The sequence below is a fragment of the Syngnathoides biaculeatus genome, chromosome 18 (genome assembly GCF_019802595.1).
Source record: "Syngnathoides biaculeatus isolate LvHL_M chromosome 18, ASM1980259v1, whole genome shotgun sequence".
Lineage (NCBI taxonomy): Eukaryota > Metazoa > Chordata > Actinopteri > Syngnathiformes > Syngnathidae > Syngnathoides > Syngnathoides biaculeatus.
In genome coordinates, this window is record NC_084657.1 from 10,765,159 (window position 1) to 10,785,903 (window position 20,745).

The following is a 20,745-nucleotide window of genomic DNA, read 5'->3' on the forward strand; positions in this document are numbered from 1 at the left end:
TTTCAAGGAAACATAAATCAGTTGTCACCCTCGGGAAGCATTACCGTGACGTCACTTACCTCTGGACAGTCCCGGGGCCGCCATGTTGGAGGTCGGTATAGACTTTTTTTTACCACATGACGTCACACACCTTCCGATTTAGAACGCGGGCGCCATTTTGGTTAGGTGAATTCGCGTAAACAAACCGTAACTAAGCAGGTATCGTTTCAGAAAGGCGAATAAATGGAGGCGCACTGCAGTGTTTATGGTTGCTCAAACGACAGTGGGTGTTGTAAAGCGTCTTTCTTTCGACTGCTACCTGTGACCAAGAACCAGTGCGAGAAAACGGAGCAGTTAGCAACCAAACGGCGACAACTGTGGCTGTCTCGTATTAGCAGAGCCGATCTAGCAGCCAAGTCATTCGCTTATGTCCGAGTTTGCTCGGAGCATTTTGTTCTTGGTAAGTATTGGATACCTTTTAGAATTTCACACCTACTTAGCAATAACCAAGTATTTTTGAGGGCCAAGGGCGTACATATTACTCGTGTGTGAATGCAATGCATGTCTCAGAAAATCTGTATTTTCTGTTTTATTATAATAAGTTTGCAAAAACGAGTTACCGCACTGCTAGCTGTTTTGTGTGTTGAGTTATAAGTATAGCCGGGGAAGTGGATAAAAAGGTGCGGGCTCCACACAGGAAGGGCCAGGATTGAACCCAGCTCCTCAGAACTGTGAGGCCACTGTGCTGCCCTTTAAAAATATATATATATATATTTTATGGAATTTTTACTACGAGTATTTTTAATCTTTTAATGTCATTATTTTAAATAATTTGCATTCATGACGTGTATTTTTATGATTGTGTCTCTTCATTTTTTTTTATATAGTTCTGGGTGTAGTCCGCCTTTTTTCCACAAAGTTAGCTGGGATAGGCTCCAGCATTCCTGTGACCCATGTGAGGATAAGCGTTTTGGAAAAGGCATGGATGAATAACAGAATATATATATTTGACAAAATGATATATTTTATTTGTCTTATTTAATTGAAAACATCAAAAGGAATTATTGATATATGATTTTTACCACCGCAATTTCATATCCATCCATTCTTCCACTTGTAATATTATTAATTGCTAATCTTTTTAAAAATATATATTACTGTATTGCTTTTTTTTTTAAAGCAGAATGCCTTCTCCACTGGATGCAGTCACCATGGCAACATGCGTGTGCACATACATGCACGCATCATCCTAGAGTGTCTTTTTCCAGGCGCACATGAGGAATTCCGAAAACACCAAAAAAAAAAAATCACTTCTTTGTTGCCGTCTCTCCTCCAGGCCTCATCTTGTCTACCATTGGTCCATCCCGTCCCCACCCATTCCCGTTCCGACCAATCAGCTGGTAGGCTCCCTCTCCCCGACACGTTTAAAGACGTATACACACACACACACACACACGCTTCTAACACGCCTGTCCCGTATTCCCGAGGCGTTTTAGGGAATGTCTTGGTGGTGTTTGACGTGCGGGTGTCATCGCCCCCCCACGGAGGAGGAGAGAGCGCCGCTGACTGAGACGTCTCCTTGGAAGTCTCCTGTGACGTGATCGTAAGTCTCCCGTCCATCCGTGATGCCGCAGGGGATGTGCCCCAACATCGCCTCCTCCGATGGCGCCCGGATGACGGAGTGGGTTTGTTTTTTAATTTTGGTTCCGCATGCAAACGTGTGTGTAAAATAGCTGTGTTCAGAAGGGAAACCTAGGAGTGTCGAGGGAGGGAGGACGGAGGGGGGGGGTGGGGAGGTGGAAGTGGAAAGCGGAATGTCCAGCTGGCATGGCAGGAATGTGAAGGAGGGCAAGGTTGGGGGTGAACATCCTGGAGTCACGATGAACTCAAATCGAAATTGGGCTTATTATTTTTTTCCAGACAACTGAGTCTCGTTACAGCTACCAGTTCTTTTTTTTGGTGTTCTATTTAGTAAAGTTCAGTTGAGGTTTTGAGGGTGCTGATTTAGCAGGTTCCAGCCATCCATTTTCTTTGCCGCTTATCCTCACAACGGTCGCGGAGAGTGCCGGAGCCTATCCCATGCTGTCAACGGGCAGGGGGGGGGTACACACCCTGAACTGGTCGCCAGCCAATCGCAGGGCGCATGGAGACAGACAACAGCCGCACTCACAGTCACACCTTGGGGCAATTTAGAGTGTCCAATTAATTGTTGCATGTTTTTGGGGATGTGGGAGGAAACCGGAGCGCCCATCCGGAGAAAAGCCGTGCAGGGACTGCAAACTCCACAAAGGCGGGTCTGGGATCGAACCCGGATCCGCAGAACTGTGAGGCCAATATTTTGCAGCTGATCCGCCTTGTTTGAATTATTCAATGAAAATTTTCATTAAGTCAAATATAACTGTAATGTTATATTAAATTATTCAGTGGTCTGTTTTATATATTTAATGGGAATTAAATTCATATCGTTATTAAAGGGGTTAGGGGTATTTTCCTTTGCAATTTTCATTTATTTGATATAGTAAAAACTGAATTTGTTTCACAGCATTTTAATAATATAGTTGATAGAAGTTGTAATTATTCAATGTTTTGTGTAATAGCAGTGCATAATTGTTTCATTACTTTAATTTTTATTTGCTTTTACGGAAGCATCGCAGCAAGTTTCTTCTGAATCTGATCTGGTTTCCACTTTTTCGACAAATGTGTATAAAATACGACTAACAAGTAATAAATACATTGAAAGCATTACACGTGCTAAAATTAATCATATTACAACAATCAAATCACATTATCTGTTGAAGTTCATCAGATTGTTTATAGTGGGCAAATGTTAAATGGAACACGAGGCAACCTTGAACTGGATCTGATGTCGAGATTTCATATTGGAGCAACGTAAACATGTTTAATGAAATATTTGGACATTTGTCAAATTCGGCTCCCATTGTGTTTATCCAGGATACTTATAAACATGCAATATAGATGGCTGCATTCAAATATGAATTCCCTGCGGATCGAAAGCCAACTGAATGTAAACGCCGCACGTTCACAGGCGCCACGTTTCTCTCTCCGATGCCTTCACTGACCTTCGTTGCCCCGTCGCACAATGACTAATAAATCCACCCTGTCGGAAATAAACGCATACATGAACCGACTCTTACGCAACGCGCACGTGATTCCCGCGCCTTACTCGCAATCTTTGCTCCGTGTGGGGGGGTGCGCAGGGGATAGCGAAGGAGGTGGTGGGGGGGATTCTACGCCGCAGGGTTGAGCTGCCCATCCTGAAATAATTTGTTCCTTTAAATATCCCAGCTGAGCGGCAGCTAACCGGGACGTGACGTCACGAAAATGAAACTCTCCGCCGCTAACGTGCCGCCGCGTGTTGCGCAACACTGCGCGCTGACGCTCATTTGTAAAGAACCGGAGGAGCTTTGGACCCGCCAGCGTTAAGTTATTCGGGTCTGTGGCGATTAAACTTCTCGGCAATGGTCTGTCCAAACAGCAATGGTTACATTTTGCCATCTTTCTAGTATACAAGGTTCAAATTTGACAGCAATTGGACAAAATCGGTCTGACAAGTTCTTCTGGAAATGGCCCGGATTGAACTTAAAATGGCTGCTACAAAGCTTATTGGCGGAATTTCCCGTCTGTCAACTGACTTCAGGGACTGACTTTTCTAGACGACTGAAAGATGAACCGAAAAGGGTCGATTCAAACTCAAGTGTCAGACTTCCTGTAGAGCTCATGCACCTGCGTCATCAAATCCCATCGCTGGCCGGAAGTGCCGGTCAAACAAAGCATTCTTCAATGCTAAGTCGGTTGGAGATGACGCGAAAATACCTTTACAGCACGACGCCCAGAGTTTTGTCCGATAGCGTTAGAGATTTAGAAGGTGATAATAAATGAAGGTACGTGGAAAAAATGAGAGAGACTCAGCATAGAAGAACCATATTTAATGCCGAAATCAACGTTTTCGCCGATAAGAAATTGGACTGTTAATTCGCTTCCTCTTGTCTTTGACAACTGGATCTACACATGGATCTGGTGAGTCAGTCGTCCAGATTTACACGGAAAAGTTTGAAAGCGTAGAAAAGTCTGGACGCATACAAATACTTCTTTGCTGAATCGGTTCACAATCAGTAATAAATCCCACATAGTGACGTTTTGACGGCTAGTGAACGCGGAAGCGTGTTCGGCCACACATTGACCTTTGCCGGAATCCATCGATCTTTTCTGCTAGTATTCAATACAAATACCAATATTTAAATAAATGACCCCTAGTTTTACACAAACTCGCATTCATTAACTATGATTGGAAAAACAAAAAGAGGATGGAGTCGTCTCCTTGGAACGTAGACGGCATTATAAATACTTCTTGGTAATTTTAGATTGAGAAGAATAATTCCAGGTGTGTGCGTATTTTGGTCGGGCACCATCCATTGCGTTTAATTGCCAAAATCCATCCATCTTTTCTGGTCTTTTCAGCTGGACAACCAACAGCACAACAGGTCTCGGGTATTGTAAATGTTCTCCTCCGGTTCAATGTCGAGCAGCTCTTTTTGACCGACAATATGGCGCCGGACAGCTGGTGAAGCGTTGACCTTGCAGTTCAATCCCAGACCCGCCGGTGTGGAGTTTGCGTGTTCTCCCCGTGCCTGCGTGGCTTTTCTCCGGGTGGGCACTCCGGTTTCCTCCAATATCCCAAAAACATGCACAATTAATTGGACACTCTAAATTGTGTCATTGTGACTGTGGCTGTTTGTCTCTATGTGCCCTGCGATTGGCTGGCAACCAGTTCAGGGTGTGCACCGCCGCCTGCCCGTTGACAGCTGGGATAGGCTCCGGCACTCCCCGTGAACCTCGTGAGGATAAGCGGCAAAGAAAAGGGATGGATGGATGGATGGATGGATGGATATTCACGCATGGGGACTGACCACAAGTATGGATTTGAGGGAAAAAAAAAAATCTGACATTGAGAAAATGCGGACATGCGACATGGCAGTCTGAGTGTGCCTTTTAATTCTTAGTGGATGATCCGCGTCTTCCTATTTCCCACCTCCCGGCATCCTCTCCCGCCAGCAGTGAGTTAAACTTCCCCGGGCCAACTAACAAATTGTTGGTCCGTGATGCAAGGACCCCTCCCCCCCCCGATCCTCCCCACCCCCCGAAACTACCTCCACTTTCCCTTCCTCGCTTCACTGGGGGAGGGGCTTCCCATTAGTGTGTGTGCGTGCGATTGCGTGAAGGGGAAAAGTGAGGGAGCGGTCCGGAGGGTCGGGAACTTGTGGACGTGCGAGCGAGCGAATGAACGGGGCTCAAATGCGTGCTCATACGTCGTTGCACTGATTCAACTCGAAACCGCCAAGAATGACCCAACTTCACTTAGCCCACTGTAGGTATCACGTGTCCTCTGTGTGTGTGTGTTCACGATGGTTGATATGTATACAGTATTTGATGTGTATTATGAAGTCATCTGTTTTTCGGCCTCTGGACAGCAAAACAGGAAGTGGGAAGCAGGAAGTACTCAGATTCCATTTCCTTCTGTGAGTGGATGATGGCAAATGTTTCATGGAGTGTCTGAATTCGCTAACGGTGCGTTCAAAACAAGTGGGATTTATGAAGTTTGGGACTAGTAAACGCGCAAATTGATGTACGTCAACTTCACACAACAGTGGCAGCACCCAACAAAAGGATTATTATTATTTTTTTTTTTATACGAGTAAGCTTCACATGTGGCAGATTTCCCAGAGGCATTAAATGCACCAACCTAACTATACTCCCTGGTATATTTTGGTCAGCTGACGAGTTGACAGGCTTCTTAAATGTAGATCGTCGCCATTACATTAGCGTAGCATAGCAAAGCGTTAAGGTTTGCGTGTTTATTATTTCGATGTTTTGAAACTTCTCCCTCGCACCAAACTTATTTTAGCGTCCTGGTCTCGCCGCTCAAGCACGCAACTAAATTTAGACCAACGTCATTGCACTGTGATGACGTGTGTGTGTAAACAGAACTAACAATTTTTGATTCTGTATGTGGTTTTTTTTTTTTTATTATTATTTAATTTTTTTTTTGCAACGGTTCAAAATTCAGGTCTGGTCGCCGACATAAGCCTTTCGCTGCTCCTATTCGGCGTGCTTGTGTGTCAAGTCACAGCAGGCGGCCATTAAATCCAGCAGTGACAGATGTGCCCACATTTTGGATTAGGTGCTGTACCTAATAAAGTGGACGCTTTCCCTGGTGTCTTGTCAGGCATTGCTGGACTCGTTTTGCTCGGGCAGAAAATGTTGCAGGGCCAAATGATCATCTGTCCATCCATTTTCTTAGCCGTTTATCCTCACAAGGGTCGCGGGGAATGCCGGAGGCTATCCCGGCTGTCGACGGGCAGGAGGCGGGGTACACCCAGAACTGGTCGCCGGCCAATCGCAGGGCACACGGAGACAAACAGCGGCACTCACAATCACACCTAGGGGCAATTTAGAGTGTCCAATTAATGTTGCATGTTTGTGGGATGTGGGAGGAAACCGAAGTGCCCACCCAGAGGAAAACCCACCCAGGCGCAGGGAGAACACGCAAACTCCACACAAGTGGGTCCGTGATCGAACCCGGGACCTCATGACTGTGAGGCCAACGCTTTACTAGCTGAGCCCACCGTGCCACCAACCAAATGATCCAAGATCATCAAAGACAACCTCCCCATAATTGATACGCTAGCGCCCCCCAACAGGACAATAAAGAATAATTGTTCCCCAACGCGATTTCCACAGATTGATCGCAAATTGGACGACTTGACTTGATGCTTTTTCCCCAGTTTTTGATTGATTCTTGACTGAATGATGACTATTTTTTAATACTATTTTGTCCTTGTTTATTTGTTGCTCTTCCTCAGTTTTTGACCATTTTTGTCTTGCTTTTTTGACCTGGTAGTGGCTAAAAAGGAAGTCCAAAAAAATGATCCAGGCTCAATTTCAGAACAAGTCAAGAATCAATCAAGAAACACGCAAAAAACCAAGACAAAAACAACAAACGGCAAGAAAAACAATAAAATTGTAAATTGATTAGATCTTGTTTTTGATGTTTTGGATTAATTATTTTATTTTATTTTATCTGGACTTGTTTGTTGTGACAGTTTTGACCTTGTTTTACTTGTGCTTGACTTTTTTGGGAGTCATTCTTGACTTCTTTTTTTTCACGTTCATGCTTTATGACTATGAAGAAATGGTTCACTGTGTTTTCCCTCTTTTGCCCCCCCCCACCTTCGCCCCCCCATCCCATTGCTGCCGTATTAATCCCCCAACAACAATGAAGACTTTTTATCCCTACTCAAGGAATTAGTCCGTTTTGTTCCTGGTGCAGCTTGAACTTTCCCATTTGTTTTTGTTTTGTTTTTGCAGGACTTGAGGCGAGCCGGCCGGGGGCCCCGAGCGTCGGTCATGGCCAAGCGAGAGTCGGGCGGGACCGCCAGTCCTGTGGTGCGTCAGATCGACAAGCAGTTTTTGGTGTGCAGCATCTGTCTGGACCACTACCGCAACCCCAAAGTGCTGCCCTGTCTGCACACTTTCTGCGAAAGGTGACGCCCCCTCATTTGCACAATATTTTGTGAGGCGCACTGGCATTGCTCAGTGGTCAGCGCATTGGTTTGGTAAACACGGGTTGGTGAGTTCGTATCTCACTGGGGCCTCTGCTCCCCAAGAGGGGCTTGGCGTCTGTGCCAAACAAATACGAGCGTTCGTCTGAGATGTCGCGCCGTGGCGACCCCTAACGGGACAAGCCGAAAGAAACTTCCTTTTACTTGGCGCCGTGAGGTTTTGGTGTCAGAAACCCGAGCCCACCGGAACCACGCCAGGTGTTCCCCCTCCGTGAATAATTGTGTGCGCGGCATTACAGCGGCGTTAATCCTCCCTTTTGAGATGGCGGCCGTGCGATTTCGTCGCCCTGCTGTGGCGAACGCATTTTTGTCCGGGTGCCGCAAACGTTGGATGCTGGGATGATTCCATATTGTCAAAGAAATGAGTTTAGTTTTTGTGGAACCATGTGATGATCAGGGACTTGGGTTTTGACTTGGTTTTTAAATTGGTGCTTGAGGACTTGGTTGAACTTAAAAAAAAAAACAATTGTGTGGTTCTTGATGTGGTTCTAGGCGTAGTTTTTGACTTTCTTTTAGTTCTTTTTGACCGTTTGTTGTCAGTTTTTTGTCTTTGCTTGCTTTCAACTGCTCCCGCACGACTGCAAAAACTCCAAATTCCACTCAAATGTGCCCCCTTCCCACACATCCACCTCTTAATAAAACAAAATGGCGTCAGTTTTCCGAGTGTGCGCAAGAAGACACTAAAGGACTGCGCTTACCTCGGCATTCTCACGGAATTAGCCAGCTGTTGAGTGCCCCCCCCCAATCACTCCCAGACCCAATCACATTGGGCTGAATTTTGTGTGTGTGTGTTATTGCCTTCACCAAGGATGTCGTGTTTACATTGGCATGTTTTTTACATCCTGCGTTGCTTTATGATCATTTTCTTTCTTTGTTTTCTACGGTAATGAATCCAGACGTGATCCAGATTGTGCATTTGCGTGCCGTGCAAATCGAGCACGAATATCCTATTTGTATGCGTTCAGCTGCCTTTGAGCCCACGGAACGTGTGGTCGAAACAGTTATAATGTTAGCGTGCTTTTAATTTGAAGGGCAGACTGTTGACAGGATGTAGGATGTTACACCGGCGTTTTGCTGAGCAGAGTTGGAGGCTTGTTATTGGCTTGAGTTGTTATAATAGTGAAACGTCTGTAAAGGTAAAAGTAATCATAGATATTCATTTACAGTCTTCATTAGTCAGTTGTTGCCATTTCACACTTTTTTCTGTATGAAAAGCTATAGCTATTGTCAATACATTTTTTTTTCAATTTGATTTACATTTATTCCTATGGGTAATATTGCTTTGGTTTTTATACGATTTGCTTTTAGTTCAACTATGTGGAACGGATAAATAATGGCTACTGTATTTTATGTATTGCAATGCTTGCAAGAACGCAGTTTAGTCTCCCCTTTCTGTCAGCTTTCCAGTGAAATATGACCGTAGACAACAATACTCAGCAAGCTCTCTGTCTCACTGTCCGTCCAGCTGCCTGCAGAACTACATTCCGCCCGAGTCTCTGACGCTGTCATGCCCAGTATGTCGGCAGACGTCCATCCTGCCCGAGAAAGGCGTGTGCGCTCTGCAGAACAACTTCTTCATCACCAACCTGATGGAGGTGTGACCCCGGCTGTATTGTCAATCGTGATTTGTTGACTGCGAGAGATCCCACAAGGGCTTATTTGGGAGTTCCGATCCAAGTTTGGGGGTTGGGGGGGGTGTCAGTTTATCTCCTGGAATAGCTCATTGACAACGAAACCGGACCCCGCGGTTGACTTAACCAGAGCCAAAACGTCAACTGACGACATTTCAACCCATACCAGGCAGCTAGCGGCTAATAGCGCCACCTTGTTGGGCCTTTTTACTTTTCAAATTGCAAGCAGAAACAGTGACATCAAAGCAAATTGAACAATCGACACTTATTGTATTGGTGCAGAAGAGCATGCCATTATGCTGAGTTGTTGACGCTCACGAAAAGAGCTAAATAAGGAATTTCATTTCATATTTAAGTAAATTGCATTTAATTTATTATAATTTTCATCTAACTACTTTTTTTTGTCTTTTTAAGCCAAGTGGTGGCAGATCATAAGAAACCCTTGTCATCTAGTTAATACAAAAAAGACATTCAATTTATTGAAATTTTGAAATTTTATTGTACTGCATCAGTTTTTTTTTTCTTTTGTCCGTGGTAGAATTTTTAATGCAATACTTGTAATGGTATTTTTATTTTTTGTCGTTTAATTTTAAACCATTTAAATTGTGTTTGATGAATTTTTGGTTTGTTGATTTAGTTTTTATTTCTTAGCAAATTCTTGTACTATTTTTCCTATTAAAATAGCTATATTGAATAAGTGTGTCAATTATGTAGATGTATTATATTTATTCAGTTTACATATATAATTCTTTCCCTTGTGAGGACGACCTAAAAGAAATGAGGAGGGGCAGAGTGATGAGGGGAGCGTGACGGCTTAATCTGGCCGACTCCAAATTCTAAAATCCTCCGTATTTACTAATCAGGCAAGAAAAATTGCAGCGTTTTCTTGTTCCCCCGTTAAGTGAATGTAAAGCTAAATGATTTTGCTTTGTGCTTAGGTCCTCCAACGAGAGCCCGAGTGTTCGAGACCCGAGTCCTGCAGCGTCCTGGAGTCGGTTAGCGCCGCGGTGGCGGGAAAACCGCTCAGCTGCCCCAACCATGAGGGGAAGGTATATCGAGGACCACAAATCACATCGCACTCGCCGGAGATGCTAATTATGAAATACATTCGTGTGGGCAAATCACTACAGAGTAAACATTGATTTATAATTTTTTTGCGCTGAGCAACCAATCAGAGGAAGGAAAAATGCTGACCTCATCTAAGGCAAAATATCCTCACGTCAGATATAAAATTATTGCTTTAGTGCCATCTGGTGACAAACTATGTTGGACTGAGGACAAGAGCTTCATTTAGTCATGCCATAGCCTTGTCTAATAGCAAAAATTGCTTTGCCACCACCTTGTGGAATGGACCGGCGATAATATTGTGAGCCTCATAGTGTTTATGCTTTATGATCCTCTTCATTTTAAGTACTTTGCCGCCAACTTGTGGCATCTATAAAATATTACGAACCCCAGAATAATGAGGCCTCAATATAAAGATTAAATGAATATAATTTGATGGTACAAATATATTACAAGTTAGGTTGTGCTTCCGCCACTAACCACGCAGCATCCTGATGACGCTTTGTCTCCCCCCGCAGGTCATGGAGTTCTACTGCGAGTCGTGCGAGACCGCCATGTGCCTGGAGTGCACGGAAGGCGAGCACCGCGAACACGTCACCGTCCCGCTGCGCGACGTCGTGGAGCAGCACAAGGCGGCACTCAAGAGCCAGCTGGACGCCATCCGCAGCAGGTGAGTGGCATCGGCTCTACGGCCTCAAGCGTTATTTTTTTTTTTTTTTTTTGTCACTCCCAGTTGAAGTTGACTGACTTGTAAAACAAAAGAGAAGGAAACATTTTATGTTTAATCACCAACATGTTTATTATATCTTCTTTTATGAAATAAAGATACCCACGAATGGGTAAATTTGCAAATGCGGAGCTGCAAACCTGCAGGGTTTCACTGTATAGAAATTGGAACGAAAATCCCTGCGGCGCCCCCCGCAGGTTGCCCCAGCTCACGGCCGCCATCGAGCTGGTGAACGAGATCTCCCGCCAGCTGACCGAACGCAAGAACGGGGCAGTGGCGGACATAACGAGCGCTTTCCAGGAGCTGGAGCGAGCGCTAGAGCAGCGCAAGACGGCGTTGGTGGCCGACCTGGAGAACATCTGCGGCGCCAAGCAGAAGGTCCTTGAGGCCCAGCTGGCGGCCCTCCTCCAAGGCAGGGACCACATCCAGAGCAGCTGCAGCTTCACCGAGCAAGCGCTGAATCACGGCAGCGCCACGGAGGTAAGCTGCAAAAGTTCAAAAGGTGAAAATCTGTAAACAATGGATGCCTCCCGAAAGGTTTATTACTGCCTATAGATCAGAGGTTCTAAAACCTGGGTTGGATTGAAACCCAGGGATTCCTCGAGGCAGTCTCGGGGTTTGGTGGAGTGGTTTCAGAGTTCTAACAGCAATACACCGACATGAAAAGAAGACCAGATATGTTAAGAAACGTGGTGGGGGCAATTTTCCGACAAAAAGTGCAACCCCCCCCCCAAAAGCTTCAATCTATACATTTCTCACATGCTACTACAGTAAAGCCTTGGTTCTCGAACGTGCCAGTTTTCGAACAAAAAATGTGAGATTTTTTTTTTTTGCTTCTGTTATCGAACGAAAATCAGTACTCGAACGTCCCCAACAAAAACCCAGACTAGCTAAGCCGCAACGCGCTTTGTTGTGAATTCCCACGCCGCTGAAAAATAACATAATGTGCACGCCGCAAGCAGCTGACCCACCCACGACGCGCTTTGTTATTGTCAATTCGAATGCCCCCCGAAAAAAAAAAAAAAACCCGGAATGACATAACGTGTGCGGTGCTGCACTTTTGTTAATAACAAAAGTTTACAAGGCTTGGGTCCGAGTCGCTACAGATACGGGCAATGCGCTCCCAGCCTAGTGTACTCTACTACTAAAGCATACATCTTGAGCAAAAAATAAATATATTTCTTAATTTTTTTTCAGTTATTATATAAAGTATTTAAACATACATGTATTTCTATTATGCAGTTTATTATCAGGAAAAGCTAAAAAAACTTTTTAGGCCTGGAACGCATTATTTCTTTTTCCATTCATTGTAATGGGTAACACCGATTCGGTTTTCGAACAAATCACTTCTGGAACCATTTTCTAGAACGGATTGTGGTCGAGAACCGAGGCATCACTGTACTAGAGAACAGTTGAAAAATATTTATGGCAGGTTATTCCCTGTTTTCTTGATGTGATTGTTGAGCATTGTGGGCAACCTCTTGCAGCACAATGCGCTGGCATCCTTGTTATGTTGCTTTTCAAAAACATGGAATGCTGACACTTTGCCCCTACTAGCTTAGCATCGCCTTAAACTTTGCACCGACACCTATTGTCTATCGATCTATGACAGCGACAGATCAACAAAGTGGGAAAGGCATCTATGCTACTTTGTGGTTGTCCGCTTCGGAAGCACTTTCAAATACGGGGCAAGCTTGCACCGCCGTGACGGCGTTCAGAATAATTCACTCATTCCGTACTCCAGAATCCTGACATACTCTAGTGATATTCTAGTGGACTACGTTCCAAAAAAAATAAAAAAAAAATCACACATCTGATTTGTGTGTTGTGTTCAGGTTCTGCTTGTCCAGAAGCAAATGAGTGAGCGCGTGACGGCCCTGGCAAGACACGATTTCCCAGAGAGACCGCATCAGAACGCGCACCTGGACTGTCAGGTACACTTTTAAGCGCTTCTGGTTTTTTTTTGGTTCCGTGATCTCAAACTCGAACTGAAACTTCTCGGGATTCAGGTGGAGACCGAAGGTCTGCGCCGATCCATCCAGAATCTCGGCGTCCTTCTGACCACGCCGGCGGTGGCTCACACGTCGGTGGCCACGGGCGAGGGCCTCCGCCACGCCACCACCGGCCAGCACCACAGCGTCACCGTCACCACCAAAGACAAAGTAAAAATATTGATATGCGATCATTCATACGCCGAATATTATAAACCCATTAAAGCAGAGATAACTCGGGCGAGGCTGGAAGTCTAAATCTTGTGAGAAGCTAAAAATGATCCGAATGTGGATGTGGCTTGTTTCTCCTACTGAATAGACATAATAATAATAATAATATTTATGTGACATGGGTTACCACTAGTGTACATGCTTGAAGCATGGTGCTGATACTTTACGATCCTTTCATGTCACCATCGTGTCCAACAAAAATCACGTTTTTGTTTTTCTTTTTCCCTCCCAGGACGGCGAACTCGTGAGGACGGGTAACGCAGTTTTGAAAGCGGAGATCACGTCGGCGGGCGACGGCGGCCGGGCCGCCAAAGCCGAGATAACGGACAACAAGAACGGCACGTACGAAGTGGGGTACACGCTGCGCGGAGAGGGCGAGTACGCCCTGGCGCTGAGCCTGTACGGGCAGCCGGTGCGCGGCAGCCCCTTCCGCCTGCGCGCCGTCAAGCCCTGCGACGTGCCGCCCTCGCCCGACGACCTCAAACGCCGCGTCAAGTCGCCCGGCGGCACCGGCGGCCACGTGCGGCAGAAGGCGGTCAGGCGGCCCTCCAGCATGTACAGCACCGTCAGGAAGAAGGAGAACCCCATCGAGGACGAGCTCATCTACAGAGTCGGTGAGGCCGGGCGAGGGTTGATCGTCGCGACGCGTCATGCAGGTCAAAATGAGGGCGTGTGTTGTTCCTGCGTCGCAACGCACGCTAATTTCATGTGAAAGTTGTGATTTTAGAAAAATCAAGTCTTCGTCTTACATGAAAAAAGTTGAGATTATTGAACAGTTGTTAGTTTTCATATTACAAGGCTGGCCATAATATTTTAATTTAACCGGAATAAAGTCACGATAGCAAGAATAAAGTCTTCATCTCAAAATAAAACAAATTTTTAAGAAGGTGGTCTTAATATTCTTTCCATCACAATTTGACAAGATGAAAGTTATTTTATTTATCGACGTACTGTTAAGGAAAAAAGCTTGCATTTTGCATTTTAAACAAGTCTTCATATTACATTTAAGTTTATTCTTGTGCAAAAGAAAGTTTCTCGTCATGGCGTGTTCTCGCGTGTCGTGCCGTCTTCTATGTACCGCGTAGCTCGTCCTGATTTTTTTGTTTTTTTTTGTTGTTGCCAGGATCGCGAGGGCGAGAGCGAGGCGAGTTCACCAACCTCCAGGGCATCTCGGCGTCCAGCAACGGGCGAGTGGTGGTGGCGGACAGCAACAATCAATGCATCCAGGTGGGTGTCGAGCAACCCCGTCGCCCCCCGCCAATCCTCGCCGCGCTCACCGCCCGAAGTGTCGCGCTCAGATCTTTTCCAACGACGGCCAGTTCAAGATGCGCTTCGGGGTCCGCGGCCGCTCGCCGGGCCAGCTGCAGCGCCCCACCGGCGTCGGCGTGGACTCCAACGGAGACATCGTGGTGGCCGATTACGACAACCGCTGGGTCAGCATCTTCTCCCCGGACGGCAAGTTCAAGGTGGCTGGAAATTCCGGTTCGTCCACGCTTTACGATGATGACGCCGGACTCACGGTGACGCCAACGTGCTTTTCGTCATCGTTGTTGCGGCGGCGCAGAACAAGATCGGGTCGGGCCGCCTGATGGGTCCCAAGGGCGTGGCCGTGGACAAGAACGGCCACATCATCACCGTGGACAACAAGGCGTGCTGCGTCTTCATCTTCCAGGCCAACGGGAAGCTCGTCAGCAAGTTCGGAGGGCGCGGCGTCTCCGACCGACAATTTGCAGGTCGGTCGCACGCTCTCGCCAAGCGCACGCGCGCGGAACCGTTACCCGATAGGACGCGAATGTCATCAGAATTGTACAGAAAAAAGTTATATTTTACAAGGTTTGTCAAAATGTATTTTATATATATATATATTTATTATTTACATGTATTTTATTATAAGTTTAACAGTTTAAATTATACAACAGTAAAGTGATAATATAACCAAGTTTTAATTTTACAGAATTAAAGTCAGAATTTTTATAGGGGGAAAAAATAGTTGTAATTTTACAGGAATAAAGTCATTTTTATGTCATGTAAAAATTATTTTAGCTGGAAAGAGGCCAATTTTGTGTACAAAAAAAGTTTGAATTTTACTGGAATAAAGTCATAATTTTCATGTAATACAATTTCAATTTTATAAGAAAAAAAGTCATCATTATACTTTTAAAAAGAAGGAATTACGATGAGGAAAAAAAAATTCAAACGTTTAAATCCTATAAAAAATACGAAATATTTATTTATATACATATTTTGGGGGGGAAAGAAAGCAAATTTTACATAATCATAAATTTTTCAAAATTCCCCAAGAAAAAAACACATTTTTTGGGGAGGGGGGACGATAATATGATCATGTGGCACATCGTGTCGTTTTCTTATGTTGCTGTTTTCTTTTGTGCTTGTGTTGTTGCGCGTTTGTTTGTTCTCCACTCAGACAAACTTCTTCCAAACGTAACTAAGTCGGGCTCGGTGTTCAGTAAGTACTTTGCAGCCGTGTGGAGTGGACTTGTTGTCTTGCGCCGTTTCTCCTCGTCCTTGTCGTCTTCCTCCTCCTCCTCTTTCTTCTCCTCCTCACTCGCCCTCCTCGTCATCACTTCCCGTTCCCTGTGTTGATTTCTGTGCCGTGCTCCAAACTAACCACTAGAGGGGGTCAGCGATCCCCACGGTAGAGTGCATGACGGGTCCGAGTTCCCACCAAGCCACGTCTAGCGGCAAAGTAGCGCTTCGGTGCCGTATCGGGGAACTGTGTTGAGGTGAAAGGAGACGCTTCTATTAGACGGGTTGGAAATTAATGCTTTGGCCCCATCTTGTGGCCCTGACAGGCAATTTTAAACCTTCCAAGTTGAAATGTCAAAATGAAAAGTTGGAATTCATCCATCCATTTTCTTAGCTGCTTATCCTCAAAAAGGTCGCGGGGAGTGCTGGAGCTTATCCCAGCTGTCGACGGGCAGGGTTTGGGCAGGGTACACCCTGAACTGGTTGCCAGCCAATCGCAGGGCACATCAAGACAAACAGTCGCACAACTCCACACAGGCCTCAGAACTGTGAGGCCAACGCGCTCCGGCCGTCCCACCGTGCTGCCCGAAAGATAATCGATTTGTGGTTTTGCGGGTGAAAAATTACTTTCACAAGTTGTGGCTTGTATGAGAAAAATGGGGGAATCAGAAATGATGTGGAAATAGTTTAAATTTTCAGTGGAAAAAAAATTGAAGTCAAATTCTTCTTCTTCTTCTTCTTCAAAAAAAAAAAAACGTGAAATTTTACAAGAAGTTTAAAAAAAAATCTCAGGAGAAGTTCGTATTTGGAAAAGTCATCATTAACAAGAATTGAATATGTGGCTAAAAAATTGGTCATTTTTTGTGAGAAATTCAACTTTCAGGGTGGAATCAGAAATGTCTCTGATTAAAAAGTTGAAATTTTAATAAAAATGTTAAAATGACAGAGGGAAAAAAAGTCAAGATGCAGTTTTGTTGCAAGGAACTACCGCTAGTAGTATTACAAGACCCCCCCGTCCCCACAATTGGAAATTTTCACGGAAAATATGTAAATCTTTCATGACTGGTTATTTTCCAAAGCAAATGAAAGCGTGGCGCTTGGTGGCTCACGGACTCACGTGACGTCGCTCTCAGCCAATCGCAGCAGGCCGACAAAGTTTGATCTCGCGCTTGAGCTGCTCGCTCTGCTTGTCAGGTCCTCACTTCGTGGCCGTCAACAACAAAAACGAAATCGTCGTCACCGACTTCCACAACCACTCGGTCAAGGTACGACTCTTCGTCTCCGTGACGACGACCCCCCCCCCGGTGACCTTTCTTCCCGAGTCGGTTTAAATCCTTTCCCCACTTTGTCAGGTTTACAGCGCCGACGGCGAGTTCCTGTTCAAGTTCGGCTCTCACGGCGAAGGCAACGGTCAGTTCAACGCGCCCACCGGCGTCGCCGTCGACGCCAACGGCAACATCATCGTCGCCGACTGGGGGAACAGCAGGATTCAGGTGACCCGCAAAAGCAACAACACCGCCAATGGCGTCGAGTAAAAAACTTGACTGCGCGCTCTGCATCTGTTATGTCTGCCGCCGTGGTCAATAGGCTCTGACTTCCGGTCAGGGCAAAAAGCACAGCGAACATGCACGTGTTGTTATGGAAAACGATGCGATAAATCTAAATACTTTTTAGTTTTGGATCGATAAGAGATACGAATATAATCTAAACATTTGCAGGAAGGTTTGAAGATAAGATACATTGACCCATACATATGTAATAGGAGGTACAGGACTTCATATTATCATCCATGCCAAATATGTCAACTGCCACGTCCAGCTCTCGTCTTAGTGTAGCGTTTTCGAGCCATCGCAGGTCACAGAAACGGACGTTCATTCGCAGTCACAATCGCATCTTCGTGTTGTTCGTATTCGGGGTGGGGTGGGGGGTGCGGGGTTACCCAGGAGGCCGGCCGGCCCGGGATTCGAACCCCGGTCCTCAGAAGTGCGACGCCGTCGCCGTCAGAATCACAAGATACAACAAAATCAAATTAAGTGCAAAAAATAATATGAAGAGGATGTCATTTATTCATACAAAATTCCAACAAAAAAATTTAATTGCGTTTGAGCAGATTTCTAATCTCACGTGAAAAAAAAAATAAGGAAACGTCAACAAAAGAAAACAAGAATTTTATGTGGGGGGGGGGGGGGACTAATTTGGCTCCAAAACCTCATACACAAAGTCATAAAAGGAGGAGGTGAACGTTTTCGCACAAAGAAAATGATATTGGGGAAAATATAATTTCAAATAAGAATTTGCATGAAAAAATTGCTAATATGAGTCAGAAAAAAAAATTGTAGTCCAGGTGTGCTCTTAACTGTTGTGGTCGGCGGTGTCAGAATCACAAGATACAACAAAATCATTTCAACTGCAAAAAAATAATATGAAAGGAAAGTGTCATGTATTCATACAAAATCCAACAAAAAAATAAAATTTAGATTGAGTTTGAGCAAATTTGTAATATGAAAGTCAACACAAGAAAAAAAACGAGAATTTTATGAGGGGGGAAAAAAAAAACAAATTTGGCTCCAAAACTCCATGCTCAGTCATAAAAGGAGTAGGTGAACATAATTATATTGAGGAAAATATCATTTCAAATCCGAATTTACGTGAAAAAAAATTGCTAGTATGAGTCGGCGGGGGTGTAGTCCGGGTGTGCTCTTAACTGTTGTGGTCGTCGGTGTCAGGTTTTCGACAGCACGGGCTCGTTCCTGTCGTACATCAACACGTCGGCCGACCCGCTTTACGGCCCTCAGGGACTCGCCCTCACCTCGGACGGGGACGTGGCCGTGGCCGACTCGGGGAACCACTGCTTCAAGGTCTACCGATACCTGCAGTGAGGAGCCGAGGAGCCGCTGCCGCAACATCCGGTCAAAATGGAACGGAAATTCGCAATTCTCTCACATGGTCAAAGTCCCAACAGTACTGCAGGGAAAAGTTTTTTTTGCTACCTTTTTTTTCAAATTCCAGAGAATTCTGGGAAAATCTTAATGACTCAAAGATATTGAGCAGGAACAATTATTCAAGTTTCCGAGTTTTATTTATCTTTTTTTTACACGACAAAAAAGAAATATTCTAATGTTTTGACGTCGCGGAAAAGAAATTGCAGTATTCAGAAAAATTAGTTGAGAAAAAAAAATCTGTAACATTTAAGGAAAAGGTTGCAATAATGTGTGGCCAAGTTTGATGAGAAAAAGGAAATTTTTTTTATCAAAATAAAGTTCCACTGTGTTCTTGGAAAGAGATGAACTTAAATAACATCAAAATCTTTCAACCCAAAAATCTCAAGAATTTTTACAGTAAAATGTATAATTCTTTCCGGAATAAAGTTACGACATTTTTTTTTTTTTTTACATTCACACGTATAAAATGTAATTTTTCACAAAAGCTTTTATGGGAAAAATAGAATACACAGAGAGGAAAAACGCAAATTTTACAAAAATAAAGACATGATCTAAATAACTTGAAATTTTACTAGGCCGACATTTTGGATAGCAACTTTTTTTTTTAATACAAAATTCATATTATATGATGAGTGCATAATAAACATGCACAAAAATAATAGTGGTAATGTCATGAAGAAAAAAAATTTGGTGGTCAAATTTTACTGACGAAAAATAAATTTTGTGAATAATTTAAAGGAAAAGTAAATGTTTTCATCCTCCAGCGTGAACTCCTTTTTTTCCCCCCGTTATCTAAAACTCAAACTAATTTATTATTAACGAAGCTCAACGAGCACAACGTTAGCGTTTGTAGTCGACTCCCCCGTAAGAATATTTTTATAATTCTGCTGAAACATTGAACGCAAACTCCTTCTGCCAGAACATTTCTTGTACCGCAAGTGTATAGCAAGAGTAATATATTGAAATGTACGTGTATATTTATGTTTTGTGTGTGTGTTCCTGCGTGAATGAAATAGCAGCTGACACCAAACATGACAAATCACGTTTCATTGTAAATAAAAAAAAAAAAAAAAAAACAATTTCCAAAAAGCATTGTGGTCATGAAAACTCATCAAATGAGCATTTTTGTTGTGTTTGATGTGGTTGAAAGATTGACGACGGCAGCAACACGTGCGAACCTCCATTTTGAAACCGTCATTTGAAAACTTGGAAGCCTCGTTTTTTTAAAAAAACCGTAATCTGAGACCCTAATCCTGATTTGAATCTCTTTAAATCATAATTTGAAACCTTCCTCAAAAACCTGAACACCCGTTTTGAAACCACATCCCCATTTCAAACCACTAATTTGAGACATTACACCGGTTTTGAAACCTTACTTTGAAATCCTGACCCAGTTTTGAAAACCTAAAACTCTCTTTAAACACTAACTCAGTTTTGGGACCCCTAACCCAATATTGAAGGCCAACTTTGATACCCTGAAGCGCTCTATAAAAACCCAACCATATTTTCAGACCCCAACTCTGTTCCGAAGCCATCATTTGAAACCCGAACCCCGGTTTAGAACTCTCATCGGGTTCTTGTAACGTTTGCTCCGACGAGTGAGCTGGGTATTAATTTTGACTCAATAGAATGACGTCTTTGAACAACTTGTAGGCGTGATCGACTGATCACTCGCACTAATGGAATTTTCGAAAGAAAGATGTATAAAATGCCACCAATGGTGTAGTGGTACACATAACCGACTTTGGTGCGGACAGCGTGGGTTCGAATCCCGCTCAGTGATGGTGTCAATATTTGCCCTGTGACTGACGGGCGACCAGTTCAGGGTGTGGTCTGGAGTTAGCTGGGATGGGCTCCAGCTTTGTGACGATGAGTGACTTGGATCATGGATGGAGATCTGTACAGTTTTCCAGACAGACCTGGAAATTTATGAAATACGATTCCAAACTCTTCTATTCCTGTATAGGAATGAAAGAGATTCATAATAATATTAATAAAACAAAATTTGTAGCAGAAAACCCTGAATCATGATTTTTACTTTTGGGGGCGGGG

General features: G+C 44.2%; 1 protein-coding gene across 3 annotated transcripts; it reads left to right on the forward strand.

Annotated features, from left to right (window-relative positions):
* Positions 1-5,527: 5,527 nt before the first annotated feature.
* On the forward strand, positions 5,528-20,670 carry LOC133492134 (tripartite motif-containing protein 3-like). 3 transcript variants are annotated; one of them, XM_061804124.1, is made up of 16 exons: positions 5,528-5,565; positions 7,366-7,541; positions 9,085-9,214; positions 10,189-10,299; positions 10,834-10,985; positions 11,240-11,522; positions 12,878-12,976; positions 13,052-13,204; positions 13,497-13,878; positions 14,388-14,491; positions 14,563-14,730; positions 14,829-14,997; positions 15,690-15,731; positions 16,946-17,016; positions 17,104-17,244; positions 18,478-20,668. In XM_061804124.1, the coding sequence occupies exons 1-16, from the start codon at positions 5,542-5,544 to the stop codon at positions 18,628-18,630; spliced, it is 2,358 nt and encodes a 785-aa protein (XP_061660108.1). In that variant the 5' UTR covers positions 5,528-5,541; the 3' UTR covers positions 18,631-20,668. The 3 variants fall into 3 exon arrangements, with proteins under 3 accessions (XP_061660108.1, XP_061660109.1, XP_061660110.1); XM_061804125.1 differs by lacking the exon at positions 15,690-15,731 and having other exon boundaries at positions 5,530-5,565; positions 18,478-20,666; XM_061804126.1 differs by lacking the exons at positions 5,528-5,565; positions 7,366-7,541; positions 9,085-9,214 and adding an exon at positions 10,090-10,113 and having other exon boundaries at positions 18,478-20,670.
* The last annotated feature ends 75 nt before the right edge of the window (positions 20,671-20,745 follow it).

Excerpts from the sequence above, each read along its gene's own strand:
- LOC133492134 (XM_061804124.1), top strand. The coding sequence starts at position 5,542 with ATGGAGTGTCTGAATTCGCTAACG. Across the intron at positions 15,732-16,945 it reads TAAGTCGGGCTCGGTGTTCA|GTCCTCACTTCGTGGCCGTC; the intron begins GTAAGTACTTTG and ends TCTGCTTGTCAG. Across the intron at positions 17,245-18,477 it reads GGGGGAACAGCAGGATTCAG|GTTTTCGACAGCACGGGCTC; the intron begins GTGACCCGCAAA and ends CGTCGGTGTCAG.